Source organism: Achroia grisella, unplaced genomic scaffold (genome assembly GCF_030625045.1).
Source record: "Achroia grisella isolate CSIRO2021 unplaced genomic scaffold, CSIRO_AGI_Agris_v1 utg327, whole genome shotgun sequence".
NCBI classification, from domain to species: Eukaryota; Metazoa; Arthropoda; class Insecta; order Lepidoptera; family Pyralidae; genus Achroia; species Achroia grisella.
Genome location: NW_026712799.1, coordinates 1,782,606 through 1,796,065, shown reverse-complemented (window position 1 = coordinate 1,796,065; position 13,460 = coordinate 1,782,606). Strand labels below are relative to the sequence as shown.

The following is a 13,460-nucleotide window of genomic DNA, read 5'->3' as shown; positions in this document are numbered from 1 at the left end:
AAACATATCGTTCGAGCGACCGGTTGAACCGGTTTGAATTGTTTGATATGTAAAACATATTCATGAATGAATTGTAAAACATATTCATGTTTTACCTACTACATTGGATTCATTATCAATGACCAATAAGAATAAAAAAAACAAGAGTAAATTAGACCACCAGGAAAATAAATGCACTACGAAAACGGAACAAAGATGGGACAACATAGACACAATAATTGCCTGCGGTAGCGAGTTCAGTAAGCGGGGAGGCAGGTTTCAGCAGCGCCGGGTGCGGGTTGATGAACGTGCCTGAGTTGCGACGCACGCGGTCTTCGTACGGAACCTCCTCGTCTGCAGCCGGAATGAATAACCTTTGTCAATTGCTCCATAAACTAACAATTACTATTTTCCTGTTGGAAGTGTATTTCAACTGGATCTGATACTGATATAGAGTATATTGAATCTATGGTCCCAGCATAGATTCTGATCATAGAATATTTTTGTTATTGTGTTCTAAAAATATCGAATAAAATAATGGAACATACCTTGTTTCTGATTGTAAGCAGGCTGGTGTAGAAGCGTGGCTAAGCCATGGAGTACCGCTCCTTGTTTCGCGATTTCGAGTGTTACAGTGGGGCCAGTCCGTACTAAGTATTCGGCAGCCTGTACACAACAGAATTCATTATTAAATGTAATTACAATATATTTTTCTTATATTTGTAAATAATCTTTTATATATATACACTATTTAACTTTATTCTTAAATTAAAAGAGGCCAATTTACTCCTTATTACATCAGTTACCTGGCAATAAAAGTCCCGCAAAATCGGTCCAGCCATTTCAGAGATTAGCCGGAACAAACGAACAGACAAACAAAAACTAGAGAAAATGTTATTTTGGTGTCTGTACCGTATGTATACTAATATGCATGTAGTCAAAAACGGTTATTTCAATATTACTAACAGACACTCCAATTTTATTTATATGTATAGATTTATAGAAATGAAGTTTCATTTTCGCAGAATACGGAAAACGATAGCAATTTCTTCCAGACATCTACTGGATAGAGAAAAAAGATAGAAGATGGTGGATGGCACAGGAATAATGTGTGTACGAGTGGAGTGTGACTGTGCGAGTAGTGTGGGTGGGAATGCGTGCGGTATGAGGGGGAGGGGGAGGGGGAGGGGGAGGGGGGTGGGAGGTGTACCTTCTCCTGCGTGATGCCGACGAGCGACTGTCCGTCGACGGAGAGCAGCTGGTCGCCGGCGGCCAGGCGGCCGTCCGCGGCGGCGGCCCCGCCCGGCACCACCGACTTTATGTAGATGCCCAGCTTGCTCTGCCCGGCGCCCTGTCACCACGCACTCCTCTATACTCACAGCCTCCCATGACCTCGACATTATCTCTTTTCGTCTTTGTTAAACGACTAATTTGATGTTCATTATAACCGCAGAAGTTTACAATGTATGGAATCTTGGTTACTCATAATGTTAACGTAAATTAGACTTTAATAATATGTTAACTTAAATTAAGGGTACCGATACTATATTATAGATTACTAAGATACCATATTATCAAATTTTTTAACAAAATTGGAGTACTAAACGTAATATATTTAATATTTTAAATACATTAAAGGATATCTATTCATGCAGGTAAGATCACCGAGGCCGCCTATGTCTTGCCAGTTGCTTTATTTGTACATCGAGTTTCAATTGAAGATTAATTGTTTTAGTGATCCCTTCACTGTGGCAACGCACAAGACGTATCACGAGTATCATTCGACGACGTGACATACATTGTAAATCGACTATTCTCACTATCAGATGGATCGCTGGTAGCTCACTCGGCGATTCAACTGCACATTTCCAGCGAGTGAGTTATAGATACCTTGGCGGCGACGATGCTGAGCCCCATGCCGTTGGCGTTCTTGTGCAGCTGCAGGAGGTGGGGGCGCGCGTCGGGCGGGCGGCGCGGCGGCTGCCGGCCCAGCATGTAGACGGTCCAGACGCCGAGCGCGTGCGGCTGCAGCGCGAGCCGGCACAGCCCGCCGCGCTGCAGCGGCGCCACGAACTCCGACAGGCCGGGCGGCACGCCGCGCACCACCTCCGCGCTGAACCCGTCGCCCGGCACCAGCAGCGCCGCGCCCAGCCACCGGCTCTCCTCCGCCACGATCTGACACGCCCCGGACAACATTCATATAAACCGCGCTCACTTTTTACTAACGTATCACTTTTAATGCCGTTTCGGGATACTCGTATTTAGAACATATGTTTTATATATATGTTAAATACATATAATACAATATTATACATAAGCAAATTGAAATTACAATCAATAAATGCTTAATGATACCATTTTCATCTTCGTGTACGTATTACCTTTGAGGCGTTTGATTGCGTAGATCATGAAACACTTTTGTACAAGCTCAAACATCATGGTATTAAAGATAATGACCTAAGTCTAATGAAAACTTATCTAGAGGATAAGGTGCAAACTGTAGATATTGATGGTGTAAAGTCTAAGGGAACTAATATAAAAATGGGCGTTCCTCAAGGTTCAATATTAGGCCCATTAGATAGATGAATTTATAGATGATAGCAATATATAGCAAGAATAAGTTTATTTGCGGACAACGTTATAATTTTAATTTTCATACTGCTTTCTTGATATATGATAGCGTAGCGGCTTTTGGATTGATTGCCGCATGCATCCTTATGTAAAGTGCGAATACTGTAACTACCATATAGTAATTTTTGTAGCTGAGACGTGATCGTGTGGAATGAGTAGTCATGCTCACTAAAATGTCCAGACATGTGGCGGCGTGGTGGGCCGGGTCATTGGGCTCCCTAAAATATGGTCGAGCGCAGTGATGGCTGGCTCATCCGTCATACTCGTGAAACGAGTGCTGCTTGTAGGGACTGGTCTGCTCTTATCACTACGACTGATTTAATCTTATTGCATATTTATATTTGACTCAAAAAATTAGTGCTTGTTGGTAGTTTGTATTCACAGGTTTCGACTTGTAAATGTAAACTTACAAGGATTATTTAAAAGAGCCACACACAAGCTTCTTGCTCGTTCTTCTTGTGATGAGACAGCTTTCCGAACGAGTGGTAGATAAAAAACAAATTGTTATGACTATTCAAAAGTGCTTAAATTAAGTTTATTTGAATAAATGATTTTCTATTCTATTCTATTCTATTAGCCTTTATAGATTCACCAAACGTGGGCGAGTGCAGATGTCACACAAACCCGCGGACGGACTTATGGAGCGACTGAAAGCCAACTCCTGCCTGACACATCCAACTTTAGTCTGAGGGCACCGCTAAACGTTTGAATCTCGGTTCAGGCCGTCATAAATTCGATGTCCGTTCAAACGAGGGATCGATCGGAGGGGATGGACCGACGATGTTATATGCATTAGTACTCACGTCTCGTCCGTCAGCACGCGCGAGTTCGTCGGCGAGTGCGCGCGCGTGTTCAATGGCGGCCTCGAGCACGTCGGGGGCCACGAGCGGCGCCAGCAGCGCACGCACTTGCACCGAGTTCAGCTTGAAGCACGCCGCCAGCGCCGCGCGCACCTCGTCCGGCGTGCGGTACGTGCCTTGGATCAAGCGTGCTGCCACACACCAAAGTTCATTATTAAACAAGGTATATAAGCTATTAATATAGTTAAACGGGTTAAACACTAATAATTTTGTGCTAAATAAAGGTGTTTACCTATCTCGACGTTTCGACTAGGTACTAGCCGTGGCCACGAGCTGACTTAGAGAGGTAAATACCACTATTTACCATTAGATTATTCGTCTTAAAACTTGTTGTTCTTATAATAATGTGTACTAAATGCAAAATTTTATAAATAAGTAAGGTATATAATTTAAATTCTTATAATTAGGAAAAAGTTTATAAGGCCTGATTTACTGAAAAAAAAATATAAAATATTTTCTACATTAAATTAAAATAAAGCGGCAGATAAACAAAAAAAATATAATCGAAAAACATTACTTTTATAGTAAAAGTTAAATTGTGAATTTTTTTTGTTATGAGCATATAGTAAATATCCGAGTTGTTGCTGCGAAGCAACAATATCACCGCCGACAAAATAACAGTATACAGTAATATTGTTGCTAAAAAAACTACGGTCAATAATATTCAAGTTGAAACCTAAAAGTACGATTACAGGGTTCATAATAGAGTGCGCCAGCTGTGCGGAACGAGAGGACTGAAGACGTACCGGCTTGGTGCGTGCGCGCGAGGTGACAGTCGGCGGCCAGCTCGAGTCCCTGCCGCTCGGCCCACGCCGCCAGCAGCGCCAGCCGCGCCGACAGCGCGCAGCCCCACCGTGGCGTAGCCGCACCCGGCTCGCTCACCAGCTGTACACGTATACCAACACTGATTACTATCTTGTGTCATACCGAAAGCGTCGGCTTAAAGTCCGACTTTTGTAGGTGTAATATTATCTGGTGTAACGGGTTGTTATATTGACAGCGTCGGCAAAACGCCCGATCTCCATAGGTCTGTAGGTAACTGATCACTATCTAGTGCAATGGGGTGAAATACCGACAGTGTCGGCCTAACGCCTGACCTCTGTAGTTAACTTGTCACTATCTGGTGTAATGGGGTGACATACCAACAGTGTCGACCTAACGCCTGACTTCTGTCGATAACAGATCACTATCTGATGTAATGGAGTGACATACCGACAGCGTATGTCACTCCATTACACGTCGACCTACTTCAGTTAATTGCATATACCAGCAGTAGACATAGTTTTAAATATAAAAGTACATACAAGGGATGTTTAGTCACATGTCACCAATATATTTAAAGACATGTTCAATGTTTGAACCAATGGTTGCATATTTCCAACATAGACTATGTGGAATCTACTATATCTATCTATTATCTACTGTAGAATTGCTTATCTGAAAATAAATTCTTATTAATAGTTACTATCCTGGAGCGTAAAAGCTGACTACAAGAATGGTGAAATTGACATAATAAAAAAAGAACAGGAACTTTTGAGATTAATTAATATATTCTAAAAACACAAAAATATCGTAGATAAAAACCTACATAAACAAAACAAAATACATACCTTATTAAAGCAGACAGCGTTGATGTAATGAAAGAGATGCGAGAAGAGCTGTATAGTGAGGGCGGCGTTGACGCGGCACCTGCGCAGGAGCACCATGGCGGTGGCGAGCGCCTGCAGCGTGGGCGCGGTGGCGTCGGTGGCGTCGGTGGCGTCGCTCGCGTCCGGCGGCAGCGTCGTCAGCGTCGTCAGCGTCGCCAGCGCGCGGGACAGCTCCTCTTGGAAGCACGTCACTAGGTTGCTGTACATCAGGAGGATAATTACCTTTATTTTTTCTACATGCATTTAATAATAATAATAATCTCATGACAACTCACACGGCGCCATCTAGACCCAAGTTAAGCTAACTGAAGCTTGTGTTATGGGTGCTCGTTGACTGATAAAAATTCATACATATTTGTTTTCGTAAATCCATACATAGTATACACAGAAAACACCCAAACCGATACAGACGACTCATGAATATATAAACATATAAACATACACATGTAAATGTTTGTACCGTGCGAGGAATCCAAACCGTGGCCGTTGGAAGTAAGACGGTGTGCTAGAACACTCGACCTCCGACGCCGCCAAAAAAATTACTAAAATTTTACTGTATTTCTGTATATCTATCTTTTATTATTGTGGCTCGCAATTATAATTATAAACATTGGTCTACAATTAGTATTTTTATGCAACGCTAATAGCAAAGAACTAGATCTTTTTTTGTTATTCCGTAGGAAAATGTTAATAGTCGCCTAAATACATAAATACTACGTCAAACATCACATTCAAACTGTACCACTTCCCATGTATTTCTATTCCAAAGAATAAAGTCCTTGATACTTCATATTAATAAATAATTATACAAGTTAGTTATAATACGATAACTTGATTTATTTACTAAGGCAAATTATCTTCTTTATAATTATATTATGTAAAACAATATTAACTTGTGCTGCATTCAATATTTAAACATACGAGCAGATAAGGAACTTACGCCCAGTGTTTTCTTATTGGCCGTTGGCTGTTGGTCTTTTACAGCATTGGGTCTTTTAAATCAACAGTAAAATGACACTATTTAAGATAGTATAGAGTAGTATGTAGATAGTATGTAACAGCTTAGACCTTACTAAAATTGCGGCCAAACGCACTCAATTTTAGTAACAAAATATAATGTAATGGAAATTTTAAAGTAATTGTAAGTACCTAAAAGCGTTCTGTACAGTAGATGGTAAAATTTCTTGAGCCTGCGTGGAAAAAGACGAGATATGTCGATCACACTTCAAGAAGTGCAACAGTTCACTGGCATTAGCCATCCAGAATGCTTGAGCAGCGGAATCAGTAGACCGCTCCTGTACATAACATTTTTATAAATATAAAATTAACTAAAACAAATAAACACTCTACTGGTAAAATTTTTCATTACAATGTATTGTGTAAATATGACTATATCATAAAAATAATCGTCATAATTTTAAAAGTGATTTTGTATCGAATTTAAATTAATTATTCAAAACTACCGTAAAATTGACACAACTCAATTAACATTAATTTTTAGTCAATTATTTTATTGAAAGAAATGTAGAGTTTTACTGTACTTTCGATTTTTATAATAGCAGTTACCTGGACAGTCGTGTGAATGAGCATAGCGACGTGGTGCAGGAAAGCGGTCAGCTTATGGGCACGCTCCGTGGGCGTCAGTTCGGGCCGGTAGTGCGTTGATGCGCGATATCTGAATACATATTGAGTATAAAAATTGTTGGTTGGTTGAGAAATCGTCGTCAAAAGATAACTGTTACTTATAATGCAATGTTACTTATTAGTTATTACTTTATTTTCAAACTATCTTCAGGATAATCTCATATACACACATATTATAGTTATTAGTGTATTAAACTCTCTTTTATTTAATCATTACAACAGCGATGACACTGTACAATTATTTTACTACTCTAACTTTCATGTCAAAAAAATTGTAATACTAATGTCTTTTTTACAGTTTCTAATTTCTTGTCACCACATAATACTGATGCTTTAGTATGTAAAGAAAATACAATTCTATATTTTTAACTACGTAATATTAATATCTTACACGGATACCTACCCATAAAATGAGCTAAATAAAAACCACAATATAGATTCAACAGTATAAAAATTATACTGTTGAATCTATATTATGTAATGTTTTATTCAAGTTACTTTACCTTGCACATAGATAGAGCGTGTAAACTGGCGCGAGTTTGAAGGCTGGTGCATGTGGGTCGAGACGTGTGATGACAGCAGCCAGGAATTGCGCCTGTCCCGCCTCCGGGAACTCGAGCACCGCTGGCAGTATCGGCTCTTGGCCGGGCCGGGCTACGCTACTCACGCTGCCGCTCATCCTGGTAAGTAGCATATATAGTGTTACATACAATTGCGTCCATGCTATTATAATAATATCCCTGAACAATTCGCACAACGCCATCTACTCCGAAAGTAAGTAGAACTTGTGTTATGGGTACTAGAAAACTGATATAAATATTTAGATACTTCTTTTATAAATATATATAGAAAATACAAACAATCATACTCATGAATAAAATGTTTGTAACGTGCGAGGAACCGAACCTGCGGCCATCGCAAGTAAAACAGTGTGCTACACCGCTAGACCATCGAGGCCGTCAATCCTCCATTCCGTTATCCAACTTAATATAGTAATAAGTAGGATAAAAGTTTAAGGAAGATGACGTGAGAGATTTATTCAATCACAATTACATGCTATACGTATTTGAATGTAATATTGACGAGATGACTCGCACATCACAGCAATTTACGATATGATCCATCTAAGTATCAACAGGATACTGACATTACTCCTCCATCGTAAAGCGTTGCTGTTTAACCTACATTTGATTGGCAATACTATACCGTACAGCTAACAATTTGAAAGATAGTAAACATGTTTGCGTCATAATCGCTTTAAAGCTTGAACGAATCTGGATACGATTATGTACTGCCATGTAAATAGTGAATGATTGAAAATAGTATAGAGTAATTTGCCTTATTATTATAAAAATCTATTATTATTATGTTATAACTATTTTATACATTTTTTTAGGCATAATTGTAAAACTAGTGACCCCATTGCTAACAATGTACCATGTTAGGTCTATGGAAGATCATGTGGAGATCTGGAATCCATCATAGTTAATTCTAGGTACATTTATCACCACAGCTAACTAACCTGACTTTAGGCTCATCCTATCACTTTCCACTGGTTATAGTGTTCGCGAAGGAGAATGTACATTTGTCATTATTTAAAAAAAATAATTATTTAATTGTGAGGTGGTTATCATATAATTTATACGTACAGGTAATATTAAAAAATAAAGGAATCTCATGAAGCAAATGATAAGAAAAAAGGTTTGCATTTAATACAAACATACGCATTATAGCAATATTTTATATGATATAAGAATAAAGATAGTATACTTACATTACTTTAGTACATAGAATATTTTATTATAAAAATTATAATAAAATAACAACACGACAAAAAAGCAAAAGAAAGTTGTAATAGTAAAAGAAATTAAATCTATGTAAACTTAATAAATTTAACAATATATTAATTATACAATTTATTAATAGAATATGGCAAATCCCGTTACTATTTAATATTACGCTTAAAATTACATCTAGTTTGTTGTGAGATGTAGGGAAAAAGATTATAAAGTTTGTAAGCAGACACATTTCAGATTATTTTGGCATTGAAAAATTCATTGCAATTACTTTTGTTCTTATATTTAATGTAGGATTGTTGAAAGATATTCTATTATTATAAAATATGTAACGCAGTGCTGAATTATGAGCGATCCATTCAACAAAGTTATTCGTTCACAATATTAACATATTTTATATTTAGATCCATAAGACGATCATTTGAAAACTAGTTTGATCGGTACCTGTTATCGTGTCCCGAGCCGCCGCTTTTAGCGCTGCAGATGCTTTTTGTCTCTACATTTCCGTCCAAATCGAATGTTGTCTCGTAATTGTCTTTGTATTGAGAGTTGGCGGTACGATTCGCCGGATTTTGTTCCGGATCGTTGTACATAGACGCGGAGTGTTCATCCCTTATGTAGCCGTCTTTCGTTTCGTTCAGATGCTGTGACATTCTAAGCGATTCGTTGTCTAGTTTCAGCGTGTTGTTATTATACGGCGACATGGCTTCGTTCCCTTCACGGTAGTAAGTGTCATGCGACACTGGGCTCATAGTCCTCGGGAAGTCATTGTCGGTGGTGTTGGCGTTAGAGTCGATCAGATCGGGCTGGTGTGACGTCATCGACGTGGGCGACATCGCGCCGCTCTCCGGAGACGTCGGCGATCTAATGTGAGTGTAACATACACAAGCGAATGTTCGTGAGCCAGTGATAGAAACATGCAAAAGAAAACAACAATGACAGACGAACCAACATAAAATCAACATAAATCCAGTGATTAGAGAAGCAGCGGGATTGATAGTGTTACAATATCTATCTGTTAAAATAAAAGACAAAGTAATAACAAATATAAAGAGGTTGCTGGTGTATGGATGACAGTTCTAATTCAGATCATTTAAAGGTAATTGGTTGTAAGGTACAATTACAACTATTTAGGTACAACTACGAAGACACAACATTTATTGTAACGCAAATAAATATGAATTCTCACCTGTCGTATATTGAGCCGGAACCGAAATGCTGCGATTGCGAGAGATTTCTGTTGAGGAAATTTTCTTGGGTGGGATCCACGAATCGGAAAGTAGACACCCGACCGAATTTTAGCAGGCAACCGTGCTGTAAAAAATATAAAGGTCTTTTTTAAGATCGTACCTTATTAAAATCTAATGGCTTATGTCATTTATTGCAAATAAAGATAGCGACTTACTTCTCAATAAATAATTGTGTAAGTTTATAAACAAATATTAATATTATGTAGCGTAATCTCTTTAAAAATGGCCAGTTACAGACATCGAAAGCAAAATAGATGCGTGGCAATAAAAATAACAAACGGACAATCTTAATGTAACTTAAACGAACTGTACTTGTCACTTAAGTTACAATGCTCGGAACATTCGTATTATAATGATACCTGACTTAGTGCTGTTCTGGCTACATCATAATATTCAAAATTCAAAATATCTTTATTCATGTACTATTACAGACGCTTATGATATGTCAAATCTACCGTCAGTTCCGAATGATTTCGAGACAAGAAGAACTGACAAGAAATTCAGCTCGTATTCTTTTCAAGTAATGTTGTAAATGTTTACAATAATACAGATTCGTGTTGAAATTCAAATTTGGGAGAATAGAGTGACACCAGTATATGCTATTACAATTTTGTCAAAAGCAAATCGTCTAATCAGTGTTCGTAACCCGAACTAGTCCCCACAAGCAGGACCCGTTCATGCGTAAGACGGATGAATATCATGAGTGTATACGACATATGATATTATGGATTAATGTAACGTTATATACTAAAGTACGTTTTTATATTCATAGAAATGTGAGTTAAAGAGAAAAAAACTAGTTTAATATACTTTCCATTTCAACAAAATTCGTATGTACATAAGACAACATTTCTATACATAGGCACTTAACGAGAAGCTCTTTACTGTCTACCTTAGAAACAAGGAAAAGTGGATAGGCACTTTGTTTCAATATACCTAATTTACGTTCGCTTCCGTTAGTTAACTTTCGTATCCACAATGTTGTTATTACTCTGCAATTAGAGTAACTTGATAATGACTCCATGAGGTTGAGGATATATTAACGTGACAATAATATCAAACACTAATTAACTTAAGTGCATATTTGTTACAAATTATTGGAACTATTAAAAAAAATACAATTACTCAAGTGTTAATTGTTACGCGTATGTAAATAAAATAATTGTAATAAATGCAACATGTTAGCAGCTTGCTATGCTATGCTTGCAATGTCATGTAAGGTTAACCTCCACGCGGCCGCCCTGGAAACCATTCTGGTAATTGACCACGATGGGCTGATTGATCTAACGTCATCCTCATCTTATCATCCTCCACTGATGACCCGCCAGCTTGTGCTGTTAGCGCAAGCGAGCGTATATACCATATTCATCCATCAAAGAAAAATCTTAATCTTGAAGATTATAAGTCCCATTTACTTAAATTGTCTGTATATAGATATATTTTATTGGATGTGATATTGATTTGGTTTCAATTCGATTGCGTCAAAATACGGTCTGCAGTGTTATGCTCCGGGCGCAAATAGGTAGGTACTAATGAGTGTTACCTACATTAGTGAAATTGCTTGCAATTTAGTATCAAATCGCAGTTTAAACAGTTGCAAACATTTTTAATGATTAGGAAAGATATGATAAGATACCACATTTTCTAATTCACACAAGCAAAGTCAAGGCATTCATGTAATTTGTAATAAACGTAAACGAGACCGGAAATCACCGGTGCCAAAGCTCTAAAGCTGACGGGTCACTATCACACCAACAAAGCAGATTTCATTGAAGAGAACTAACTTTCAGAACTAGTTTCATGCATAATGCAAGAAACTACTTTCATAATGTAAATTAGGCTTAAAATTTGAGTACGCTGTTGAATAATGCATTTTAATTTTGGAATATCTCCTCGTAGAGAGTTCGTGTTATTCGCAATTCGACTAACAACTCATACGGTCGCACGCAGTAACCGACAACGTAATGTGTACAATTTGGAACATGCTTTTACATTTCGTATTACGAGAAATGAAAAAAAATTAGATTACCTTTCACAATTCAACTCTTGATGAAAGAGTATCTACACATACAAATAAAATTGGAGTGTCTGTTTGTAATATTAAAATAACCGTTTTTTACTACATGCACACGAATATAAATACGGTACATACACCAAAATAACATTTTTTACAATTTTTGTCTGTCTGTCTGTTTGTTCCGGCTAATCTTTGAAATGGCTAGACCGATTTTCACGGGACTTTTATTATTAGCAGGTAGCTGATATAACAAAGAGTAACTTAGGCTACTATTATTTTAGAAAAATAAAGTTAAATACAATGCGGACGAAGTCGCGAGTACCGCTAGTATTATATACATATTTATAAATGACAATCCTGTTAAATTTTGAATGTCCATTAATCTGATATAGGGCATTATAATTATATTTATGTAATACATTTCTTATAATTATTTAATGGTAGGTAAGTAAAAAAAATACTTTGTTATAGCTAGGTACTATTTAAACAGTACATAGAAGATAACCTTTATAAAAGGATTCTACGAAACATATTGTGCGTGAAATGTGGGAGGTAAGAACATAAACCGAAATACGCTATTTAAACCTTATAATAATAAAGTATGAATGTGTTAAACCTTACATTCTTACTTTTACGACAACATCTAATATTATGACTGTGCATAAGAAATAAGTTTTTTTATGACCGGATGCCAATATTAAACTTGTATGAAAAATATTGCTATATGCGATCGTGTTCATATTACAACTGTAACATACGTAGTAGCGAAATACGTAGAATTTCGTTTTATACCAGGTACCAATTTTCACTTTTATTTTAGGATCAGCATTTTAGTAGAATATTCTTAATTAAAAAGAACCGACAAGTTTTTCCGCTTCGGATAAATAGATAGATGAATTTTTTCTATTCCATTTGAAATTCAAGTACATTTCTTTGTGTTTATGTATGTCAAATCTGTTATGTATACTGGTATATTAGTAGATAAATTAACTACAAAAAGCTCTAGCCTCATTTACAGATTTTACTTTTTTATGTGATTAGTATTACAAGTTGACGGCCCTACTGATGGCAAGTAGCAACATTTGGTATAGAGGCAAAATGACCCACTGAATCACTACGTTACGACCGTAGTACCCCTCACGCGTTTTTTCACTCTCCGACCAAAACACCGCTTGGTGTAAATAGGCGATAGAGACAACATTACATAAACGCGGTATACACTATCTGACACCCCTCCCGTCGATCATAGCGGTGCCTTGAGACTAAAGTCGTATCCGTCAGACAAGAGTCTTTCCGTGGGTTTAGTGAAAGACAGCTGCGGCCAAAAACATTCGAGTAGTCCGAAAAAAATCTCTCAGACAGTTAAATAAAATAATACATAGTGGCAAATGAAATAATAACTAACCTGTAACCGCTGCGTATGCATTATTCGTCGGCCATTAACGTACACGTGCGCATCCGCGTGCAGTGGGGTCACAGTGTAACCTCCGCCCTCCCCTGTGGTGACCACGCAGTGTCGGGGCTGGATGGACGGCCCGTATAGTTGGAGTGTCGTCCCGTTGCCGGATCCCACCTGCATAAAAATAATATACCGTCACTACTGATATCCTAGATGACCCTCTCTAGAATAACAG

The 13,460-nt window shown here is 37.7% G+C and overlaps 1 protein-coding gene across 4 annotated transcripts in view; it reads right to left on the bottom strand.

Moving 5' to 3' along the window:
* The window catches only part of LOC131843713 (afadin), a 77,136-nt gene that overhangs the window by 15,083 nt on the left and 48,593 nt on the right, over positions 1 to 13,460 (bottom strand). For 3 of the 4 annotated variants that reach the window (XM_059192427.1, XM_059192428.1, XM_059192430.1), the window contains 12 exons: positions 13,232 to 13,399; positions 9,749 to 9,873; positions 9,004 to 9,423; positions 7,267 to 7,443; positions 6,686 to 6,794; positions 6,269 to 6,414; positions 5,081 to 5,318; positions 4,217 to 4,355; positions 3,414 to 3,601; positions 1,870 to 2,154; positions 1,190 to 1,330; positions 528 to 645 (listed from right to left, as the gene is read on the bottom strand). In XM_059192427.1, the coding sequence (XP_059048410.1) occupies positions 528 to 645; positions 1,190 to 1,330; positions 1,870 to 2,154; positions 3,414 to 3,601; positions 4,217 to 4,355; positions 5,081 to 5,318; positions 6,269 to 6,414; positions 6,686 to 6,794; positions 7,267 to 7,443; positions 9,004 to 9,423; positions 9,749 to 9,873; positions 13,232 to 13,399 (2,254 nt within the window). The remainder of the gene's footprint in view (positions 1 to 527; positions 646 to 1,189; positions 1,331 to 1,869; positions 2,155 to 3,413; positions 3,602 to 4,216; positions 4,356 to 5,080; positions 5,319 to 6,268; positions 6,415 to 6,685; positions 6,795 to 7,266; positions 7,444 to 9,003; positions 9,424 to 9,748; positions 9,874 to 13,231; positions 13,400 to 13,460) is intronic. The other variant, XM_059192429.1, reaches the window with a different exon arrangement.